This window comes from Delphinus delphis, chromosome 10 (genome assembly GCF_949987515.2).
Source record: "Delphinus delphis chromosome 10, mDelDel1.2, whole genome shotgun sequence".
NCBI lineage: Eukaryota > Metazoa > Chordata > Mammalia > Artiodactyla > Delphinidae > Delphinus > Delphinus delphis.
Window position 1 is genome coordinate 25,594,725 of NC_082692.2, and position 21,558 is coordinate 25,616,282.

At 39.3% G+C, this 21,558-nt stretch overlaps 1 protein-coding gene across 3 annotated transcripts in view; it reads right to left on the reverse strand.

The window, feature by feature from the left end:
• The window catches only part of EFHC1 (EF-hand domain containing 1), a 65,257-nt gene that overhangs the window by 19,091 nt on the left and 24,608 nt on the right, over positions 1-21,558 (reverse strand). For all 3 annotated transcript variants that reach the window (XM_060021679.1, XM_060021677.1, XM_060021678.1), the window contains 6 exons: positions 20,483-20,632; positions 19,136-19,328; positions 10,110-10,330; positions 4,225-4,365; positions 579-792; positions 83-230 (listed from right to left, as the gene is read on the reverse strand). In XM_060021679.1, the coding sequence (XP_059877662.1) occupies positions 83-230; positions 579-792; positions 4,225-4,365; positions 10,110-10,330; positions 19,136-19,328; positions 20,483-20,632 (1,067 nt within the window). The remainder of the gene's footprint in view (positions 1-82; positions 231-578; positions 793-4,224; positions 4,366-10,109; positions 10,331-19,135; positions 19,329-20,482; positions 20,633-21,558) is intronic.

Here is a 21,558-nt window from a genome sequence, read left to right on the forward strand (position 1 = left end):
GATCATCCATTCATTTTAAGAACTGCTTCCTGAATATCTCATTGTGCCAAAGCCAAAATGGACCTTAGGTGGTCAAACATACTTGTCCAATTCTGGTGCAGGGGCTTCTTGCTTTCGAACACGGCTCTGAATTGACAGGAGTGCTTCTGGTGAATACTGGGCAGCATTGCTCTCCATGTATTTCAGAACACAGTCGTCTGTATCAAGGATGACGAACCGGTGGCCAAACACTGGGGAAAGGGTAGAAATACACTTTGCCTGGTTATGTTCTCATCAGGCAACTGAGAGTAAAAATTCACAGATATGTATTTGTGACCTAGACTAATGAACTTTCAGTTGCTCTCTAAACTAATATGCACTAGTTCGCTCGGTGTTTAGGGAGCTCAGAGTTTCCATCTACAGCCAACAAATGCAAACAATTTACAGTTTAATTGATAAAGGAGATTTATACACTATACCACATGTACAGCTGGACTGCAGACTAACTGCTTCCTACAAGGGTTAACTGAATTAAATTCCCAATAAGAAGAACCCATTCACTTGGCCAGAAAGAGAGCCTAAACTGTGTTGAGACTTACCCTCAATCACAGCACCAATGAAGAAGTCACTGGGGCTATAATAGATGGGGTTTTCCACCGAGGAGCCTGGTTTGACAACTTTAGTTCTGCCAAGATACTTGCCCCCAATGATACCAGAATTGCGAACAGGAGGCTCAAAGATACTGATCATGTCAGTGGCTAGAAAATAAGAGAAGACAAATCGGCGGTCTTTGTCTTCTGGGATGGGGGATTCCTGGAAAGGTGAAGAAAAGAGGATATTACGAAGGTACGTGATTTACGCAGAAGCCTCAAACTGAAATATCTACGGGGACTAGGGTACAATATAAGCCTAACATATGAAGTATAATATAAATGAACAGTATGGGGTGGGGCTCCGGGGGCCGGGAAAGGACATACCTCATCTAAGGAAGGCTGCTGCCATGTGGGAATGAATATAGGCCCAATGTTGCTAGATCCAATTTTTCATGAGAAAACAGAAATCTGGATTACTATATAAAAACCCTGACTTTAAAATGTTGACTTCAACACTTTAAAAGCACCAGGCAGGCCAAAGAAAACATATAGGCTACATTCTGTCCACAGGCTGCCAGTCTGAAACCTCGTGGCTGACATTATGTTCAACTTCGAGGACACTAAAGTGATTATGCAAAGCTTATGCCTTTAAACAAATCCATTTTTATACATAATTTAAAAAAGAAAATTTAAGAAGGGAGGAAGGAGTAATATGTCATAGAGTTGAAGTGATTCTGAGAAACTACGTTGTTAAGACTTTTCCTAAATCAAATCACCGAGAAACAAATTCCAGACTGAACAAGCCTAAATACAGACATGCTTATTCTTGACTAAAATCCTCTCACATCACAATTTCAGCACACACCTTCTCATTCAGACCATGGAATTATTTGTGTCATAATTTCTCATTTAGTTGAGAAAGTCATTGGATTTCCTCTTAGTAAAATAATTTCCTCATACCATTCCCTAACTGACAGTCTCCAAACTTTTTTTGTTGAACACCCTTATAATAAAAAAAATTTTTTTTTAACAAATAAAAATAAAATCACATCATTCCTCTCCTCTCAAACCTCCAGAGGATTCCCATCACACTTAGAATAAAATAAAGTTCTGAGCAGGACTACAGGCACGGGTGTACAAGGGGGTTGGGAGCAATAGCTCACCCTGGCAGGAAGGAGTATTTAAAAATTTTTTAAAAATTGTTTTTGCCATTTTATTTTGAAATAAGTTTATCAGACTTACAGAAAAGTTGCATAGTTGAGAATTCTCGTAAGCCCATCACCAAGCCTCACCTAACAGTAATATCTTACATAATCATAGCACAGTTATCAAACCCAGAAAATGATGGTATAATGCTTTAAATAAACTACTGTCCTTATTCAAATTTCACCTGTTTTCCACTTATGTTCTTTCTCTGTTTCAGGATCCTATACTGCATTAGTTGTTATTTCTCTTCAATCTCATCCAATTTGTGACAGTTCCTCAGTCTGCTCTTGTCTTTCATGACCCTGACATGAGTACTGGTCAATTATTTTGTTGACTGTCCCTCATGCATCTCACTTTTGCATCTTTGGCAAAAATACCACAGGGGGAAAAAAAAAAAAAAACCACGTCCACCTCTGTGCATACCAAGGAGTTCATGATAACAAAACATCTTTTTATTGGTTATGTTGAACTTGATCACTTGGTTAAGAAGATGCCTGGTGGGTTTCTCCCCTGTAAAGTTACCATCTTTCCCTTTGCAGTTAGTAAATATCTTGAGGGAGATACTTTGAAACCATGAAAATCTTGTTTCTCCTCAAAGGTTTTCCCACTAATTTTAGCATCCGTTGATGGACCTTGTCAGCAACAAGGACTGCTGAGGTGTGTGCTTAATGGTAATTTTCTATTGCACTCTTCTCTTCTCCATTTGTTCATTGAAATTCTACTGTATGATAATCTCCAGGTCCATCATGTTGCTGCAAATGGCATTATTTCATTCTTTTTTATGGCTGAGTAGTAGTCCATTGTATGTACGTATGTGTGCCTGTGTGTGTGTGTATATACATACATATATACATATATATGCCACAACTTCTTTATCCATTTATCTGTCAATGGACATTTAGGTTGCTTCCATGTCTTGCCTGTTGTAAATAGTGCTGCTATGAACATTGGGGTGCATGTACCTTTTCGAATTATATTTTTCATTAGGTTGAGCGCTAGTCCTGCCTCTGTCTAAGCAGTTAAGACCTGGGACACACCAATTAGTCTCTGATTCTTATGTTTTGAAACATAAAATGAGTATATTATATTGCCTGACTCACAGATAGTGTATGTGTAAATAAATTCATTTACCCATTCATCCAACAGTTATTGAGTGCCTACAAAGTCTAAAGAGACATGACCCCTGCTCTCAAGGAGTTCATAGTTACTATGTCATAATTCAACAAACCTCTTGAACTTTAACAGTAACTCAAAGAACTTAGCAACAATGCAAAACCTTCATTAATCAGAATTCTTAACGTATGGAGTGTTCTAGTTGACCTAGAATTTGCTAGAACTCCCTTGTTTCAAAGCTTTTTCAATATTTAAAAAATACATTAGTCAACTATGTTCTCATTTAATTTTTATTTTTTCAAATACATTTCTATTCCCAGAGTAACTTATTTCAATTTCTATTTATGTCTATATTTCTAAATAAAATGGTTATATTTCTATTTCTGCTTTTTTTTCTATTTTTAAAGACATTATCCTTTGAATTCTTATCAGTAACTTGCTTCAGGTAATTCAGCCAGTGAGTGGAACACTCAGGATTTGAATTTATGTCTGTTTCCAAACCTCTTAGCCACTAGCCATATGACCTCTCAAAGTTCACATCTATTAAATTAGTATGATTCCATTTGTTACATTTAATGAATATAAAATACATTAAGCTAGATATCACCAATGATAAAAATTAGTAAGACATGGTCCCTACCCTCAAGAAAATCACAGTTCACTGGAAAGGCACAAAAATAGATAATTTGAATGTAAGTCAAGCTTTCATAATTGCTTAATAAAAAAGGCCAAAATGCCTGTCAAAATTTGAGGGATAGAGAGATTAATGATTTAAGAAAGACTGTGAGGGCAGATAGGACTTGAGCTAGGTCTTGGTTCAGGGGCACCATACTTAATACTATCCAACCTGCCTGAAGGTTGGAACCAATGGTTGTTTAAATAAACACATAACTCTGACAGCTGTTACTCTAGAGCTTACAGACAAAACGGACAACTATGCACAGTACTGAGACAGAACAGAATCTTAGGATACAAAAATTGTCCTTGGGGCTTCCCTGGTGGTGCAGTGGTTGGGAGTCTGCCTGCCGGTGAGGGGGACGCGGGTTCGGGCCCTGTTCCGGGAGGATTCCGCATGCTGCGGAGCGGCTGGACCCATGCGCCGCAGGTACTGAGCCTGCGCTCCGGAGCTGGCGAGCCACAACTACTGAGCCCGTGTGCCACAACTGCTGAAGCCCATGCACCTAGAATCTGTGCTCCACAGCAGAGGCCTGTGCACCACAACGAAGAGTGGCCCCTGGTCACAACTAGAGAGGGCCCCCGTGCAGCGGCGAAGACCCAGTGCAGCCAAAAATAAAGTAAATTAAATAAATTAAAAAACAAAAATTGTCCTCACCAGTGCAGCCAAATAACGAAGCACCTTGTTCTCATTCATCAGCATTTTAATAACATCTTTTTTTGGAGGTTTTGGAATGAGCGCAAAGCAATTCTGAGCAGAGTCTTCAACTAATCCATAACCGTTATAGGGAGGTAATTCCTGAAGAAACACAGAAAGCAAGAAATAAAGCAGATGCTCTGTGTTCTAAAAATTAAAGGTAACTGTAAGTTTCTTTTTAAAATCTAGAAAACATTTATTTAAAAGCAATTTCTACATATACAAATGTAATCAGAAAAAAATAACATATCACATACTCCATTCCTCTTTATAGATTTTACACCATGATCACTGCTCATAAAAGTGACTGATGATGCTACAAAGTAACCCTCAGGGCTGGATTTAATCTATCACTGATGTCCACTGACCCCTTACTGCCAAAGCAGAGCCTGACCCTGCTCCCAGCCCCAATCCTGGCCCCTGTGGCCCTCCAGCACGGTGAAGCCCATGGGTCTGTCTGTGACTTCTTTGTCTGGGGTGTGGGTCTCAGCCTGGCAGATCTGGAAACTGTTTTCTCAATTCACCCAAAGTGGGCACGTGTGTGTGTCTGAGGTAGGGGTAAGGTGGGGGTGTCAGGACTTGGTTCATGCTACTTACTTCCGAGTTACCTCCGTATTTCTAATATTTTAATTTCTTTTTAAAAAAATTTTAATTTTATTTATTGATTTTTGGCTGCGTTGGGTCTTCGTTGCTGCGCGCGGGCTTTCTCTAGTTGCAGTGAGCGGGGGCTACTCTTCGTTGCGGTGCACAGGCTTCTCATTGCAGTGGCTTCTCTTTATTGCGGAGCACGGGCTCTGGGCATGTGGGCTTCAGTAGTTGTGGCTTGGGCTCAGTAGTTGTGGCGCACGAGCTTAGTTGCTCTGAGGCATGTGGGATCTTCCCGGACCAGAGCTCGAACATGTGTCCCCTGCATTGGCAGGCGGATTCTTAACCACTGCGCCACCAGGGAAGTCCCTATTTTTATTTCTTCATTTTTGCCTCAGAGAATGATAGCCATACTTCACTGAGAACTCACACCCCCCTGTCCACACAGGATTCCCCTTTCCTAGTGAAGGAGCAAACTCATGGAACTAAATTCCAGATGCAAAGGTTATTTGGTGAGTGTGAAAATTTAGGATGAACCTATGTTTTTCATTTAGGTTCCATGAAGGGCTGAAAGCACCGCTATAGGATGCTAAGATCTGTTTGTCTAAAAACTTAAGTAGAGGGCTTCCCTGGTGGCGCAGTGGTTGAGAATCTACCTGCCAATGCAGGGGACATGGGTTCGAGCCCTGGTCTGGGAAGATCCCACATGCCGCGGAGCAACTAGGCCCGTGAGCCACAGCTACTGAGCCTGCGCGTCTGGAGCCTGTGCTCCGCAACAAGAGAGGCCGCGATAGTGAGAGGCCCACGCACCGCGATGAAGAGTGGCCCCCACTCGCTGCAACTAGAGAAAGCCCTCGCACAGAAACGAAGACCCAACGCAGCCAAAAATAAAAATAAATAAATTTTTAAAAATAATAATAAAAAATCATGTATCTAAAAAAAAAAAACTTTAGTTCAGAGGTTATTTTCCTCCCTCTCATCAATGCTAGGCGGACTGCAGCTGAGTTCTTTTTCTCTGACTCCTTTCTGCTATGCTTTCTCAGCAAACTAGCTTGTACCATGCTTTTACTTGTAGATACCCTCCCCAAATCTTTTAATATACTGTATTCAGGGACTTTAACAAGTTAGTCTATATGAGCCCTGCTCCATCTGCAACAGGGGACTCCCTCAGAAACCAGGGACTCTGCTATGTTCGTCCAAGGTGGGGTGCTTAGAACACTGATCCTTCACCCACTTCCTGGGCTGTAGTTAATGTGATCTTCATGGCTGGAATATGACTAATGGATCCAGTAGATGGACGATGACTTAATTTGCTCCAAATACAAAACCACTACTCAGTGAATATACACGGTTGCCAATGGACAGAAGGACTTGGGGTGAGACACTGCATGCTAAGCTCTGGCTTACTCTGGAGGTGGGCGGAAATGCACAGTGGTGGAGTCTAATATCAATACACAGTGAGAGCAGCCTGGTTGGGAGGTGTGGGGGGAGGTTAAGGAGTTTTAAAATAGGGAGGTAAGTTCCTGAGCACCTTCCTCTCAAATTCCTTTTGTTTTAACAGGCTTCTACCTAGTTTTCCCAAGTTGCATCTCACTTCCTCTGCTTGGAATAAAGACCTTCTCTAAATATCAGCCCCTGTGCCTGTGGTCCTGGCACCATGCTCTTCATGCTCCAAGCTACCGCCTGGGTCCTGTTCTAAACTAGAACTATTCCTCTGACTGGACATTATCACGCCTAGACACTCCTATTCGTATGACCCACCTTCCAGAGCTTCTGCCCAGGCTTTCTTAATGATGCACGCACACACACAGTCTTACAGTCCCTCATCCTTCAGATGCTGCCTTCAGAGGCCAGCTCCACGGCAGATGAGCTCTCCTGGTCCTGGCTTCTTCCTCCTTCCTACTAGCATGTCTCCAGATGGATCCAGCACATCTGGCTTCTGGATCCATGTGGACTTACTCCTGATCTGGCAGATCAGCCTGACCTGGGTATCGAGATTCTCAAATTAATATATGCACTGCATATCCACTTCTGTCCCTGCCCATCAGCTTGACTCTGGCTTGGTCCCTCTAGAACCTGCTACGGCTCTCATCCCTGTGTTCCAACTACATTGTGTAGAGTTCAGATGACTGAGAGGTAATGATTGAGGAGAGCTAAAAGGTATTTGCTGCTTGGTAAGTGGAGCTTTCCTACTCATTTCCAACAAAGACTTTCATGGACAAGCAGAGAGGATTTATTTGTAGCAGAATTATTTACTATAGAGAAAATAAACTGACCAAACACTATAATTAATGTGCCATATGTAAGGATGGAGAAATCATTGTATTATACAGAGTAACTGAGACAGGGCAAAACAAACCAAAATCTATAGTGGTTCTCCAGTTCTCTCTGCTCTCTATCCAAGTCTTCCCTCCCTTTCTTTAGAAGACAAGTTTGGGGGGTAGAAAGGTGATAGTAACGAGGATGGAGAGCAGGGCTCTTCTAGGACTCAAAGCTTTTATCAGCTCAAAACACAGATCAAAGCCGTCCACTAGGAAAAGTGCACCAGTGTGCTACAAGCCCTCCCCATCCTACTTCCTGGTTAGGTGAGACTCCTCCTTATGAGAATGTCTGACATTTAACAGGATTACCCTTGTACTTTTCATTGTGATGCCTGGACTGCAACTTCACACAATACTCATCTATAAACTCAAGTGGTGGAGTAGTTTGGCTGATTAAAATCTAGATCTGTTCACATGGTATTTTTCCTGTAGACTGCATCAAATGCTGCCCCCAAAACTGGGGCATAGGGACGTCGGTTTTATTATAATTCTTAATCCATGAGCACATTCATGGGTAAGGAGTTCTATCAGAGGAAAAACTGACAGCAAGAGGCACTATCATCACCCACACTCCCTTCTGGAAGTTTTATTGCCCCAGGAACGCCTAGCACCAAAATCCAAATCCTTCTTTGTAACTGTTTTTATGAGATGTTGCTTCTAAAAGCCTTGCCTAAGATATCACTTGCCTTTGAGGGGAACAAATACATGCTGCCTAGGCAGTCTTCTTCAGTCTATCCAGGAAACACACCACATACCTCCTATTTGCCAGGCACTGTGTTAGGTGCTAGGAGCACAAAGATGAACAGTGGTCCTGCTGTCAAGGAACTTAGTCTCATAGAAAAATTCATAAACAGATGTTTTAATATGACAAGTGCTAGTGGAGGGAGGCACAGAGTATCCCAGGAACACAGACGATGGGGTGCGAGCCCTGCCTGGGACTTCAGAGAAGCCTTCTTGGAGAGAGAAAGCCTATACTGAGTTGTGAGAGTTAAGAAAAAGCCATGTAGAGAAATGATGGAGAAGTGGTTCAAGCAGGAGAAAGAGCATTAGCGGAAGTCCAGGGGAATAAAACAGGATGCAGAACCACCTGTAATTCAGTAGAATTGGAGGCTAAGTGCAAGCAGCATGGGCAGCAGATGCGGGGAAGGCAGGGGCCCAGGCTGGAGGAATTCAATCATTCCATCATTCCAGTAGTGTCTTTCAAAAAGAAAAAAGCCCACGGACATTATTTTATACACACGCTGGCAAAATAAAGATGGGCCACAGGTGCTAACACACTATTTTATACATGGGCAACAAAGAGGTTGTTTGAGTTGTTCCTGCCCCAAATAGGTACAACAAGCACCAGTGTTTTGGTCTACGACACTGTGGCCTTAATACTTTAGATGCTTGTTGAATCTGCTGTGTAATGTGTAATTTTGAAAACATGCAATTGTCATTTCAAACTCTAAAATATGTGGCTGAGCCACTCTGAAGGTTCAAGTTTATTAAATTACTATTTTGGTGCATTAAAGACACCATGAACTTACTCTGAGAGTGGACTCTGAGGTGCACAGAACTGAATTTTGGGGTTCTGCGTGATTTTAAGGAGAGCGATGTTGCAATTAAAGAACACCGTCTTCCAACATCTTCAGTGAATCAGTTTTTGTTTTGCTCCCAATCACTTTTTTTTTTTTTTTTTTTTGTGGTACGCGGGCCTCTCACTGTTGTGGCCTCTCCCGTTGCGGAGCACAGGCTCCAGACGCACAGGCTCAGCGGCCATGGCTCACGGGCGCAGCTGCTCCACGGCATGTGGGATCTTCCTGGACCGGGGCACGAACCCATGTCCCCTGCATCGGCAGGCGGACTCTCAACCACTGCGCCACCAGGGAAGCCCTCCCAATCACTTTTTAAGTAAAAGGGTTTGATAAATAGGCAAGAAAAAATGAAATGCCTTAGGGGTCTGGAATTTTAAAAGATGTCTTTTTTTTAATCAAAAAGTTTTTAAATTATTGAAGTAACACAAGGCTTGGTATAAAAACTGAAATTGAGGGAACTCCCTGGTGGTCCAGTTGTTAGGACTCCACGCTTCCACTGCAGGGGACATGGGTTCAAGCCCTGGTCAGGGAACTAAGATCCCATAAGCCATGTGGCATGGCCAAAAAAAAAGGAAAATTACAACCACACAGTACAGAAAGAAAGCTCCCTGGTCATCTCCCACTTCCCTCCCTCCCTCCCCTTCCCACGGTGAACTAACCACTGTTAATAGTCTGGGGAAACATTCCTCCAGGTCTTTTCCTCAGTAATATACGCAGATGTTGTATACAGTAATCTACAAAAATAGTGCCATGTCATGTATTCACAATCCCTTAAAAATGTTATGGACATTTTCTCATGTTAATATGCATAGACTCCCTCTTTTTTTAACAAGTCTTATAGTCCTCTAATTATATGGATGGATATACTATAATTTATTCTGCCAATGTCCTTACACTTTATTATAAGTAATGCTACACTACACATCCTCACATATATCTATTTATAATCCCCAAACCAGATTTTCTGGGTCAAGAGATACATGATATTTTATTTTGAAAAAGTTTAAATGAGACAAACTGCCCTTCAGAAAAGTTTTTCTCATTGTTCGCCTATTAACAGTACACGAAATGCCTACTGCATCACACCAGGGCAAACACTGGATATTGTGAGTCTTTTTAGAGCAAACAGATCCTAAACCTCATTATTTTCATTTCTCTTTGTTTGATTATCAATTGAGGGTCTTTCCGTATGTTCATTAGCCATTTGTAGTTCTTCTTTTGTGAACTGCTCTATTTCACATGCTTTGTCCATTTTTTTAATTGGGTATTCACATAAGAACCTTTTTTATCCTTTTCCTTAAATTTCTATTAACGCATCAGAAGATGAACTCTCTCTCTAACCTCAGAACCAGTGTCCTGTTACCTGTTTCACAGGAGGTGGTTCCTTCTTGCTCACATCAATGCGTGGTAAATCGGAGATTCCAAATTTTTCTTTGTAATACTGCCGAGTAAATGGATCACAATCATAAATGAAGAAAGTTCTCCCAAGTATAGTGAGTGGCTTCCCAACAATGAAGTCTTTGGCAGTATACCATTCCAACACCTCCTTGTCTGAGATTTCCAGCACACACCGAGGGAAGTTCTCTAACAAAAGACAGCAGGGAGAGGAAAGAAAAGGAATGAGGATGGGAAGAAAGACTGACACACAGCAGCCAGGCATTCCTGAGAACCAGAGGGAGTGCAGGCTTCAGCTCTGACCGAGGGTCAGGGACGCCTCCACACTCCCTGCAGAACACAGGGCTGAGTATTTCCATCTGCGAACAGGACACATAAATAATAACCCAGATTGTTTCTGTAAAGTCTCTCTCCCATATTCGGCTTGAACTATCCCTAGAGGTCACCAATCTTAGTAGAATTAATGCTTAGAAGGAATCATTACAAGAGAAAAGAATAAATGTCCTTCTATAAAGACAGAGTATTGGATCTATGGTGGGGGGTCCAAGTCATTTACTTCAACCACCCACCCATTTATCCGTTCATCTAACAAATTATTAGTGACCACATATACCGTGTACCAGGTACACTGCTGAATACAGAGATTATAACAATTAACAGTATGGATAAAATTCCTGCCTTGATGGAGAAAACATTCTATTCGGGGCCACAGACCCTAAACACACAAAACATGGTTTCATTTCAATTGTGGTCACTGCTATGAGGGCAGTCTGATCTAGTCCTGTGCCAAGAGGCAGGGACAGTCAGCACAATGGTTCCGGTAATCCATTCATCTGGGAAATCAACAGATTTTCAAACGTAGAATCAACCTTCCATTTTTGGAATAAATCTAATTTGTCACACTCTCTTATGAAAACTAAGTGTTAATTGTTTAAGACTGATTCCCTGCAACTTGGCCTCCATGGAAACCATAAGATCATCAGTCAGTTCTAGTAAGGTGCCACACTTTGTAGCTGGAACCACAAAGCTTGGCCCCAGAACTCTGATGACAGGGAGCATGAGAGGGGGGTTGGTACTATCCTAACTGATAATTGCTAAGAAAATAAGGAAGGAGGCTAAAGTTCTGCTACAGCATTCAGAAAACCTAACGCTCCAGCCCTTGATTTGCCAAAAGAAAAGGGTTGGCTGCTTCCCAATCACGCATCTTAAACACCCTATAGACCAAAGTTTCCTTCTCCCAGTGTCTAGTGCCCAACCCTACTAGAGCTCTCTGAGTTACCCCAGGAAGTGATGGGCAGTGGAGGACACAGCTCATGACTCTGTGGCATTGTTTTCTTTTTTTTGGCCACACCATGCAGCTTGTAGGATCTCAGTTCCCTGACCAGGGAACAAAGCCACGCCCTTGACAGTGAAAACACAGAGTCCCAGCCACTGGACTGCCAGAGAATTCCCCAATAATTATTACTTTAAATGTAAGTGGACTAAATGCTCCAATCAAAAGACATGGAGGGGCTGAATGAATAAAAAAACAAGATCCATCTACATGCTGCTTACAAGGGACTCACTTCAGACCTAAAACAGACAGACTGAAAGTGAGAGGATGAGAAAGGGTATTCCATGCAAATGAAAATGAAAAGAAAGCTAGGGTACCAATATTTATATCACACCAAGTAGACTTTAAAGCAAAGCCTGTAAAAAGAGACAAAAAAGGGCATTACATAATGATAAAGGGATCAATCCAAAAAGATGTAATAATTGTAAATATATATACAGCCAACATAGAAGCACCTAAGTACATAAGGCAAATATTAACAAACAAAAGGAGAAACTGATGGTAATACAATAATAGAAGGGGACTTTAACACTCCAGTTACATCAATGGACAGATCATCCAGACAGAAAATCAAAAAGGAAACACTGGCCTTAAATGACATTAGACCAGCTGAACTTAATAGAAATATATAGAACATTCCATCCAAAAGCAGCAGAATACATTCTTTTCAAGTGCACATGGAACATTCTCCAGGACAGATCACATGCTAGGCCACAAAACAAGTCTCAGTAAATTTAAGAAGACTGAAATCATACGAAGCATCTTCTCTAATCACAACACCATGAGACTAGAAATCAACTACAAGGAAAAAAAAAACAAACTGTAGACCTTGAGATTACCTTACTAGTTAAGTCAGAAGGAGAAAGACAAATATCATATGATATGACTTATATGTGGAATCTAAAACACGACACAAATGAACCTATCTACAAAACAGAAACAGACTCACAGACAGCGAACAGACTTGTGGTTGCCAGGGGCGGGGTCGGGGAGGGATGGATTCTGAGTTTGGGGTTAGCAGATGTAAACTACGATATATAGAACGGATAAACAACAAGTTTCTACTGTATAGCACAGGGAACAATATTCAACATCCTGTGATAAACCATAATGGAAAAGAATATAAAAAGAATGTGTGTGTGTGTATATGTATATATACGTATAACTGAACCACTTTGCTGTATAGAAATTAACACAACATTGTAAATCAACTGTACTTCAATAAAAAAAAAGAAAAAACACTGTAAGAAACACAAATGTGTGGAGGCTAAACAATATAGTACAAAACAACCAATCGGTCACTGCAGAAATCAAAGAGGAAATAAAAAATACCTGGAGACAAATGAAAATGGAAACACAATGATACAAAATGCTATGGGACACAGCAAAAGCAGTTCTAAGAGGAAAGTGTACAGCAATATAAGCCTACCTCAGGAAATAAAAAATCTCAATCTAACCTTACACCTAAAGGAAGTAGAAAAAGAAGAATAAGCAGAATCCAAAGTGAGTAGAAGGAAAGAAATAATAAAGATCAGAGAGGGAATAAATGAAATAGAGACTAAAAAAAAACAGAAAAGATCAATGAAACTAAGAGGTGTTTCTTTGAAAAGATAAACAAAATTATAAAACTTTAGCCAGATTCATCAACTAAAAAATGAGAGAGGATCCAAATAAATAAAATCAAAAATGAAAAAGAAGTTACAAGTGACACCATAGGAATACAAAGAATCATAAGAGATTAGTATGAACAATTACACGTCAGCAAAATGAACGACCTAGAATAAATGGATAAATTCCTAAAAACACACCATCTCCTAAGACTGAATCAGGAGGATATAGAAAATATGAATAGACTGATTATTAGTAATGAAATTGAATCAGTAATCAAATAACCCCAAGAAACAAAAGTCTAGGACCAGAGGGCTTCACAGGTGAATTCTATTAAACATTTAGAGAAGAGTTAACACCTAACCTTCTAAAGTATTCCAAAAAATTGAAGGAGGAGAAATGCTTCTGAACTCATTCCATGAGGCCAGCATCACCTTGATACCAAAACCAGACAAAGGCACCACAAGAAAAGAAAATTGTAGGCCAATATCACTGATGAACATAGATTCAAAAACCCTCAAAAAATATTAGCAAACAGGATACAACACTATGTTAAAAGCATAATACAATATGATCAAGTAGGATTTATCCCAGGGGTGCAAGGATGGTTCAAAACCCACAAATCAATCAATGTGATTAACAAACTGAAGAATAAAAATCATATGATCATCTCAATAGGTGCAAAAAAAGCTTTTGGTGAAATTCAGCATCCATGTATGATAAAAGCTCTCAACAAAGTGGGCAGAGAGGGAACTTTCCTCTCAACTTAATAAAGGCCATACATGACAAGCCCACAGCTAACTTCACACTCAACAGTAAAAAGCTTAAAGCATTTTGTTGAAGACTAGAAACAAGAGAAGGAAGACCACTCACTCCAATTTTATTCACCATAATATTGGAAGTCCTAGCCATAGCGATCAGACAAGAAAAAGAAATAAAAGGAATCCAAGTTGGAAAGGAAAAAAGTAAAACTGCTACTGTTTGCAGATGATATGATACTATATATATAAAATCCTAAAGGTGCCACAATAAAACAGAACTAATAAATGAATTCAGTAAAGCCATAAGATACAAAATATACAGAAATCTGTTGCAATTCTATACACTAACAAAGAACTAACAGAAAAAGAAAACAAATCCATTTACAACTGCATAAAAAAGAATAGAATACCTAGAAATAAATCTAACCAAGGAGGTAAAACACTTTTACTCAGAAAACTGTTAAGACTCTGACGAGAGAAACTGAAGACAACACAAACAAATGGAAAGATACACTGTGCTCATGGATTGGAAGAATTAATATTGTTAAAATAAACATATTACCTAGCCTGCAGATTCAATGCAGTCCCTATCAAAATACCAATGGCATTTTCCACAGAACTAGAACAAATAATTCTAAAATTTGTATGGAAACACATAAGGCTCTGAATAGCCAAAACAATCTTGAGAAAGAAAAACAAAACTGGAGGTACCATGCTCACTAATTTCAAACTATACTACAATCCTACAATAATCAAAACAGTATGGTACTGGCACATAGATCAATGGAACAGAACAAAGAGCCCAGAAATAAACCCACACTTATATGGTCAATTACTCTATGACAAATCAGGCAAGCATACACAATGGGGAAAAGACAGACTCTTCAATAAGTGGTGTGGAGAAAACTGGACAGCCACACATTAAAAGAATCAAACTGGACTACTTACTCACACCATATACAAAAATTAACTCAAAATAGAATTAAAATTTACATGTAAGAATTAAAACCATAAAACTCCTATTGGAATACATAAGCAGTACATTCTTTGACATCAGTCTTAGAAACATTTTTTTTTGGATATGTCTCCTCAGGCAAGGGATACAAAAGCAAAAATAAACCAATGGGACTACAACAAACTAAAAAGCTTTTGCACAATGAAGGAAACAAGGAACCAAACAAAAAGGCAGCCTACTGAATGGGAGAAGCTATTTGCAAATAATACATCTGATAAGGGGTTTAATATCCAAAATATAGAAAGAACTCATACAACTCGACATCAAACAAAAAACCCACCTGATTAAAAAAAATGGTCTGAGGACCTGAAGAGACATTTTTCCAAGGAAGACCTACAGATGGCCAACAGGCATATGAAAAGATGCTCAACATCACTAATCACCAGAGAAACACAAATCAAACCCACAATGAGATACCACATCACACCTCTCAGAATGGCTATTATCAAGATGACAACAAATAACAAATGTTGGCGAGGATGTGGAGGAAAGGGAACCCTGTGCACTGTTGGTGGGAATGTAAAATTAGTGCAGCTACTATGGAAAACAGTATGGAGATTCCTCAAAAAATTAAAAACAGAACTATCATGAGATCCACCAATTCCACTTCTGGGTATTTTTCTGGGGAAAAAAACCCCACTAATTCAAAAAGATTTATGCACCCCTCTGTTCACTACAGCATTATTTACAATAGCCAAGATACGGAAGCAATCTAAATGTCCATGGATAGATGAATGGATAATGAGAAAGTGCTGTAAACACACATACACACACACACACACAATATTCCTCAATGATAAAAAAGAATGAAATCTTGCTATTTTTGACAACATGGACCTAAAGGGTATTATGCTAAGTGAAATAAGTCAGACAGAGAAAGACAAATACTGCATTTCACTTGTATGTGGAATCTAAAAAAGTAAAACAAAAGAATAAACATACAGAAACAGACTCATAGATATAGAGAACTAACTGGTGGTTCTCAGAGGGGAGTGGGGTAAGATGATGAGTGTAATTGATGAGGAAAACTAAGAGGTACAAACTTTAGTTGTAAAATAAATAAGTCATGGGGGTGTAATGTACAGCATAGGGAATATAGTCAATAATACTGTAGGGACTTCCCTGGTGGCGCAGTGGTTAAGATGCCATGCTCCAAATGCAGGGGGCCCGGGTTTGACCCCTGGTCAGGGAACTAGATCCCACATAAACGCCACAACCAAGGAGCTGGCAAGCCGCAACTAAAGAGCCCACGTGCCACAACTAAGCAGCCAGTGAGTGGCAACTAAGGAGCCTGTGAGCCACAAATAAGAAGCCCACCAGCCACCACTAAGGAGCACACGTGCCACAACTAAGACCCGGCCGCAACCAAATAAGTAAATAAATATTAAAAAAAAAAAAGCCTGGCTATGCATTAGAGTTGTCAGGGGAACACTGAAAATAACAATAATAATAATAATACTGCAAAAACTTTGTGTGGTGACAGATGATAACTAGAATTATCCTGGTGATCATTTTGTAATGTATAAAAGTATCAGATCACTGTGTTGTACACCTGAAACTAATATAGTATTGTAAGTTAATTTTATTTCAATAAAAATAAATAATCCAGGGGCTTCCCTGGTGGCGCAGTGGTTGAGAGTCCGCCTGCCGATGCAAGGGACGTGGGTTCGTGCCCCGGTCTGGGAAGATCCCATATGCCGCGGAGCGGCTAGGCCCGTGAGCCAGGGCCACTGAGCCTGCGTGTCTGGAGCCTGTGCTCCGCAATGGGAGAGGCCACAACAGCAAAAAACAAACAAACAAAAAAAAAACAAAACAAAACAAAAAAATTAAATAAATAAATAAATAATCCATAAAAATACCCAAACATTTTTCAAAATTTGTTGTTTTTTAATCCTATCACTGCTCCAATATCATTACTGTAATATACTTTAATTTTACTTTGATATGTTTTAAGCCCCTCAAATTTAACATTGTTCCTTTAGTTTGTATAGTCGATGTTTATTTAGATTTACCTACATTTTACCATTTTCTTTATCACTTCTTATATCTCAGATCTTACTTCTGGAATCATTTCCTTTCTATACATTTGATTTTTCCTAGTTAAGGGTCCATTGTTTAGGTCCACACCCGGCTCTCCCGGCTCTCCCGCAAAGCCTTTAGTCTTTCTAGCTCACACCTCTTCTTCTGAGCTTTGTCTACATGACATAACTAGTTAGCAATCAGATAATCTGGAGCACCTGTGTTACTGTTTAAGCGCTTTGAGTATTTATATTACTTGTCTCCCCAGCCGCTAGAAGTGACTGAAGGACAGGGATTCTAGGTCTAGGAGTTACATTTTCATCTTACCCTCCATAGCACAGCACTTAGCACATGACATAGTTCCCATAGCAGATATTTAACCCTTGTTTAACCAAATTCAATAAAAATTATCCATTGGATTAATGCCTCTGGGAGTCAGTCAGACACTTTAACACTGTGGTTCCAGTTAAAGGAATTATTTAGCTGATGGAAGCTTAGCCTTTTCTATCTGCAAGACTAACAATAACTTTCACAAAAAGATATGTGTCCTACCTTTTCAAAGGACCCTACATAGGTCACCAGTCTGCCTTTCCATCTGCCCCTGCTGAAAACTGTTAAAATTTGGAAAGTTATAGATGAGGATGATTACGTCTTGCAAAGTCTAAACACAGGCCACAATGATAAGGCACATTGATAAGGCAGACACAAACATGGAACCTGAGAGTTCAAGAGATTTACTGACACTTTTTTCATGCCATCCTGAATACATCCCCATTCTTCTTCTTAATCATAACTCTGACGTTTGTTAGCTCCAGATGGCAGGCATTGCAGGCTCATTTAAGCATTCTGGAAGGCCAAAATTAGTATATTAGTCCCAGTGTCACAGAACTCTAAGAGGGTTCTATGGGAGCTAAGTAGAAGAAACACGGCAGGCAGCAGCCAGACTAAGTTGAACTAGGGCATGGATCCAGTTATCGCTATTTGAGAATGTAAACTGTGTTAGCAATTATTCTCATCTCTCAAAAAAAGAGGTGCTTAATGTTAAGTCTCTTAATTTAAAAATGACAATTTTTACTCCCTTTTATCCTTTTCCCCAATCTCATTCTCCTCTGCCTCACATGCAACCATGCTAATGAGCAGCTTTCTGATTATCTGCATATTTACAGTTTTGTGTGCATTTTACTTCATGTAAATGGTATTGCGTTATACATCTCCTTTTTTTTCTACACAGCACTATGCATTTAAGATGCATCCATTTGCTTTCTTGTACATTTTCCTTCTATTACATATTTATCAGGATATACCTTCACCACATTCTGATTATCCACTCTCCCAGTAATGGAAATCTCCACCTCCTTGCCCCGAGATAACTGCATTTTTAAAAAACACTGTGCAGACCAAGCAATACATGTGAGTAGGCTGGATTTAGCTTTCAGAAGGCCAATTTGTTTATAACCTCTAAGACAAATCTCTTGCTCAATACCTGGAATTTCTTATCTCTTAGTTCCAAAAAATAAGAGTTAAAAAACAAAACAAAAAAAACCCAAAGTATTTATTACAGAGTTCTGTCAGCCATCCAAACATTGGTCATTACATGTGACCAAGATGACACTTTTGTAAGAGAAAATTCTTAAACTATTAAGTCAATAACTAAAGCAAGTCTATTTATTCCAGAGAAGTAGTGACAGACAGCCTGTCTCAGCTGCATTTTGTTTGCATTCTCACACTCCCATTGATAAGGTTATTTTATATCAACAAAGAAAGACCAAGGGTTGATACAATGGGGACCCACCATTATGAACCACAGACATGCCTTTTCCCATCTGAAGTTATCCCACATAGAAACTTCCTGATTAGGAAGTGGTTGAGGTGAGAAGAAAAGTCTGAAAAGCACATAAGGAAATGGTAAGCTGTATCTCTGAATGAAAACAAGCTTGTTTCAGAAATGCATTAAAAATCTGACATGAAATTGCTTCAGCTCAGAAGCCTTGCTCTTCCACACTTTAAATAAATCTTCCACTGCTCTTTTGGTTTTGTTCCCCTGATCTTGGTATCAGTCATCTCTGCCAGACCATTTCAGATACAAGCTTGGATCGAGGGGCCAGTAAAGGAGGGAAGTTATGGGAAAGCCGCTTTTTGAGTACCTAAGAGAACACAGCAAGCACCTCCCAAGTGTAAAGGGAATGACCACACTGATTAACTCCTTTGAGATCCAGGAAAGGTCCCAATTAACAGAGGATAAACTGAATCACACATACTTGCATTCTCCACCAAAACCTTGGGCATGCGCTGGCGGCTCATGAGGAGTGGGAAGGGATCTCGTCCATCATTCCGTTCGTGGACCTCTCGAATTTCCACTGTATCATCCATAAGATAGTAATGAATAACGTAGGTCCGACATTCACCAAACATGCTGTCTGTATCATCCCAGATTGCATAGAATCGAAGAACCTTTGAGGAACCCAAAGCAGTGACTTAAGTAAAAATTCTACAGGTGGAGAGTTTAACTTAGCTACTTTGGCATTTCTGTATCAGACAATGATGAAAAGATTAACCAGAAAGACTATGACATAATCTCAGATGGTTAAAAACAAAGTATTCACCAAAGATACAAAAACATCTGAAATCATATGCCAGATGTCAACAGCTGGAAAGTATTAAATAATAGTCTTACAAGCTTGTGCTGAGAAAGAATGATTCATTTTGATCCAAAATATTAGTCACTGAAAGAGAAGCTGAATTAAAAGAGCAGTGGGCCCTTTGTTCAGTGCTTTATGCATATTAATAAAGGTACATGTGAATGGTTTGTATATAATTAGTATGGAAAGAATTTTCATTTATTAATCAGTCTTTTTTTAGTTCTTTCAACTGTTCTTTCTAGTAACAGTATCAACAATACAATCTTTAAATACAAAATAATGACAGACATATGACTGATATAAAGAATGTTCTTAAAAGACCTTGCTAGTTGCTAGGTAAAATTTTCTGAACTAAAAGGAATTAGATGTCTGAGAGAAAAAAGCAGCAAAGAAACACTGAGGGTGATCTGTTTTCTCTTTCCCTTTAGTACAGTAAAGGAGAAGACTCAAATACACCAGTCCACAAGGGGAAGATAGGAAGGTTGGAACAGAGCTGGAAAATACCCAGAACATTCTGTACTCACACATCAATATAAAATTGAACAAGGAAGCATCTGCAATGCGAATGCTGTGAAATTACTAGTTTAACACTAGAAACCTACATATATGCAATAGCTTTGAAATATCCCAATAATTCATTTAAGGTTTCCCAGAGGATTCTTTGATATTAATTCATATTTGAGAAAAGAAGTAGGTGGTTAGAAGTAAAAAGCAGGGAGCAGATGTTGCTCAGCAATTGCTTTAAGATTTAGAAGTTTGGTGGAGCTCACAAGACTTAACTCCACAATCATCTTTGAACCTCTGATATGAAATTTAGGCATTCCTGTACCTCTAACCCCAGAAAGATAGCACTGTATCTGACCAGTTAAATTACAGATATAATGTTTCAAAATACACATTTACCAAAATAACTGGCTAATAAGCAGTGCTGCATTTGGAAACAAGTAAACCTACTGGGTCACTTACTTGTTTGTCAAAGGTGAGAAACTGCTTGAGTTGATCAAAGTCTGTTGGGGTCACATACTTACGAAGAGGCTGTTTCCGGAGTTCAGTGTAAGGATCGAGAGCCATCTTCTCTGGTGGATTTAGTTCAATTCCTTGACTTTCCAAAAATACCTACATAATTCAAAATTAATAATGATTATCTTTCTTGAAGCTTCTCAAAGTAAATATTAAGTGATGCTGTAAAAATAAGTATAATAAGAATTTCTAAGCTACTGCCCACCTTAACCATTAGTTTGCAGCTTGAACATGTCTTAGCAGTACTAAGCCTTTGATTGACCCAGTTCTATAATGCAGATAATAATTGATAATTACCTTAAGTATAAATGGAAGACATGATGGTAAGGTAACTGGCTTCAAATATGAATTCAGATCAATTAGATTTAAGTAGGTGCCCAGGAACAGAGGGAGTACTAGGACTGCTTACATACGTACATCGGGAACCTAACCATAGTTTGAACAAAACGTAATTCACATCAGGTTTGGGGGCAAGCTGCACAAAGTTAAGGTGAAATCAAATCCCCAGCTTTCCATCTCATTTAAAACAAATATATGATTAAGTACTTCCCGCAAAAAAAAGAAAGCATACCCACTAATTATTTTAGACCAAAAAATATTTCAGCCAAATAGGAAAGACAAATCAAGTGCTCAAATCTCACTAAAAAAGTTAAAGAAAGCATCTGAACTTGATGTGATCACTGAATTTTATTTTGCTAATTATGAGTAAATAAAATATTTTAAGTCACTATATATTTTAATACAACTTGACAATTCTTCTTAAAAGCACAATAAACTATCTTTTTTGTTGACCAGAAAAGAACAATTTCCTGGGATCTGTTTACATTGTGGAACTGGAAATTAATCTGAAATCTGGGTTTCTTTTGGGAATTGTGTAGTTTGCTTTTGGACAATTCAATAGAAAATATACAGAACTCAGGGCCAAAATACATGGGTTCTAGTATCAGCTCTGCTAACTAGCTTATAATCTTAGTATTTAAAGTTTTATTAGGCAGTCGCCAATATCCTTTCTTTTTTTAAAA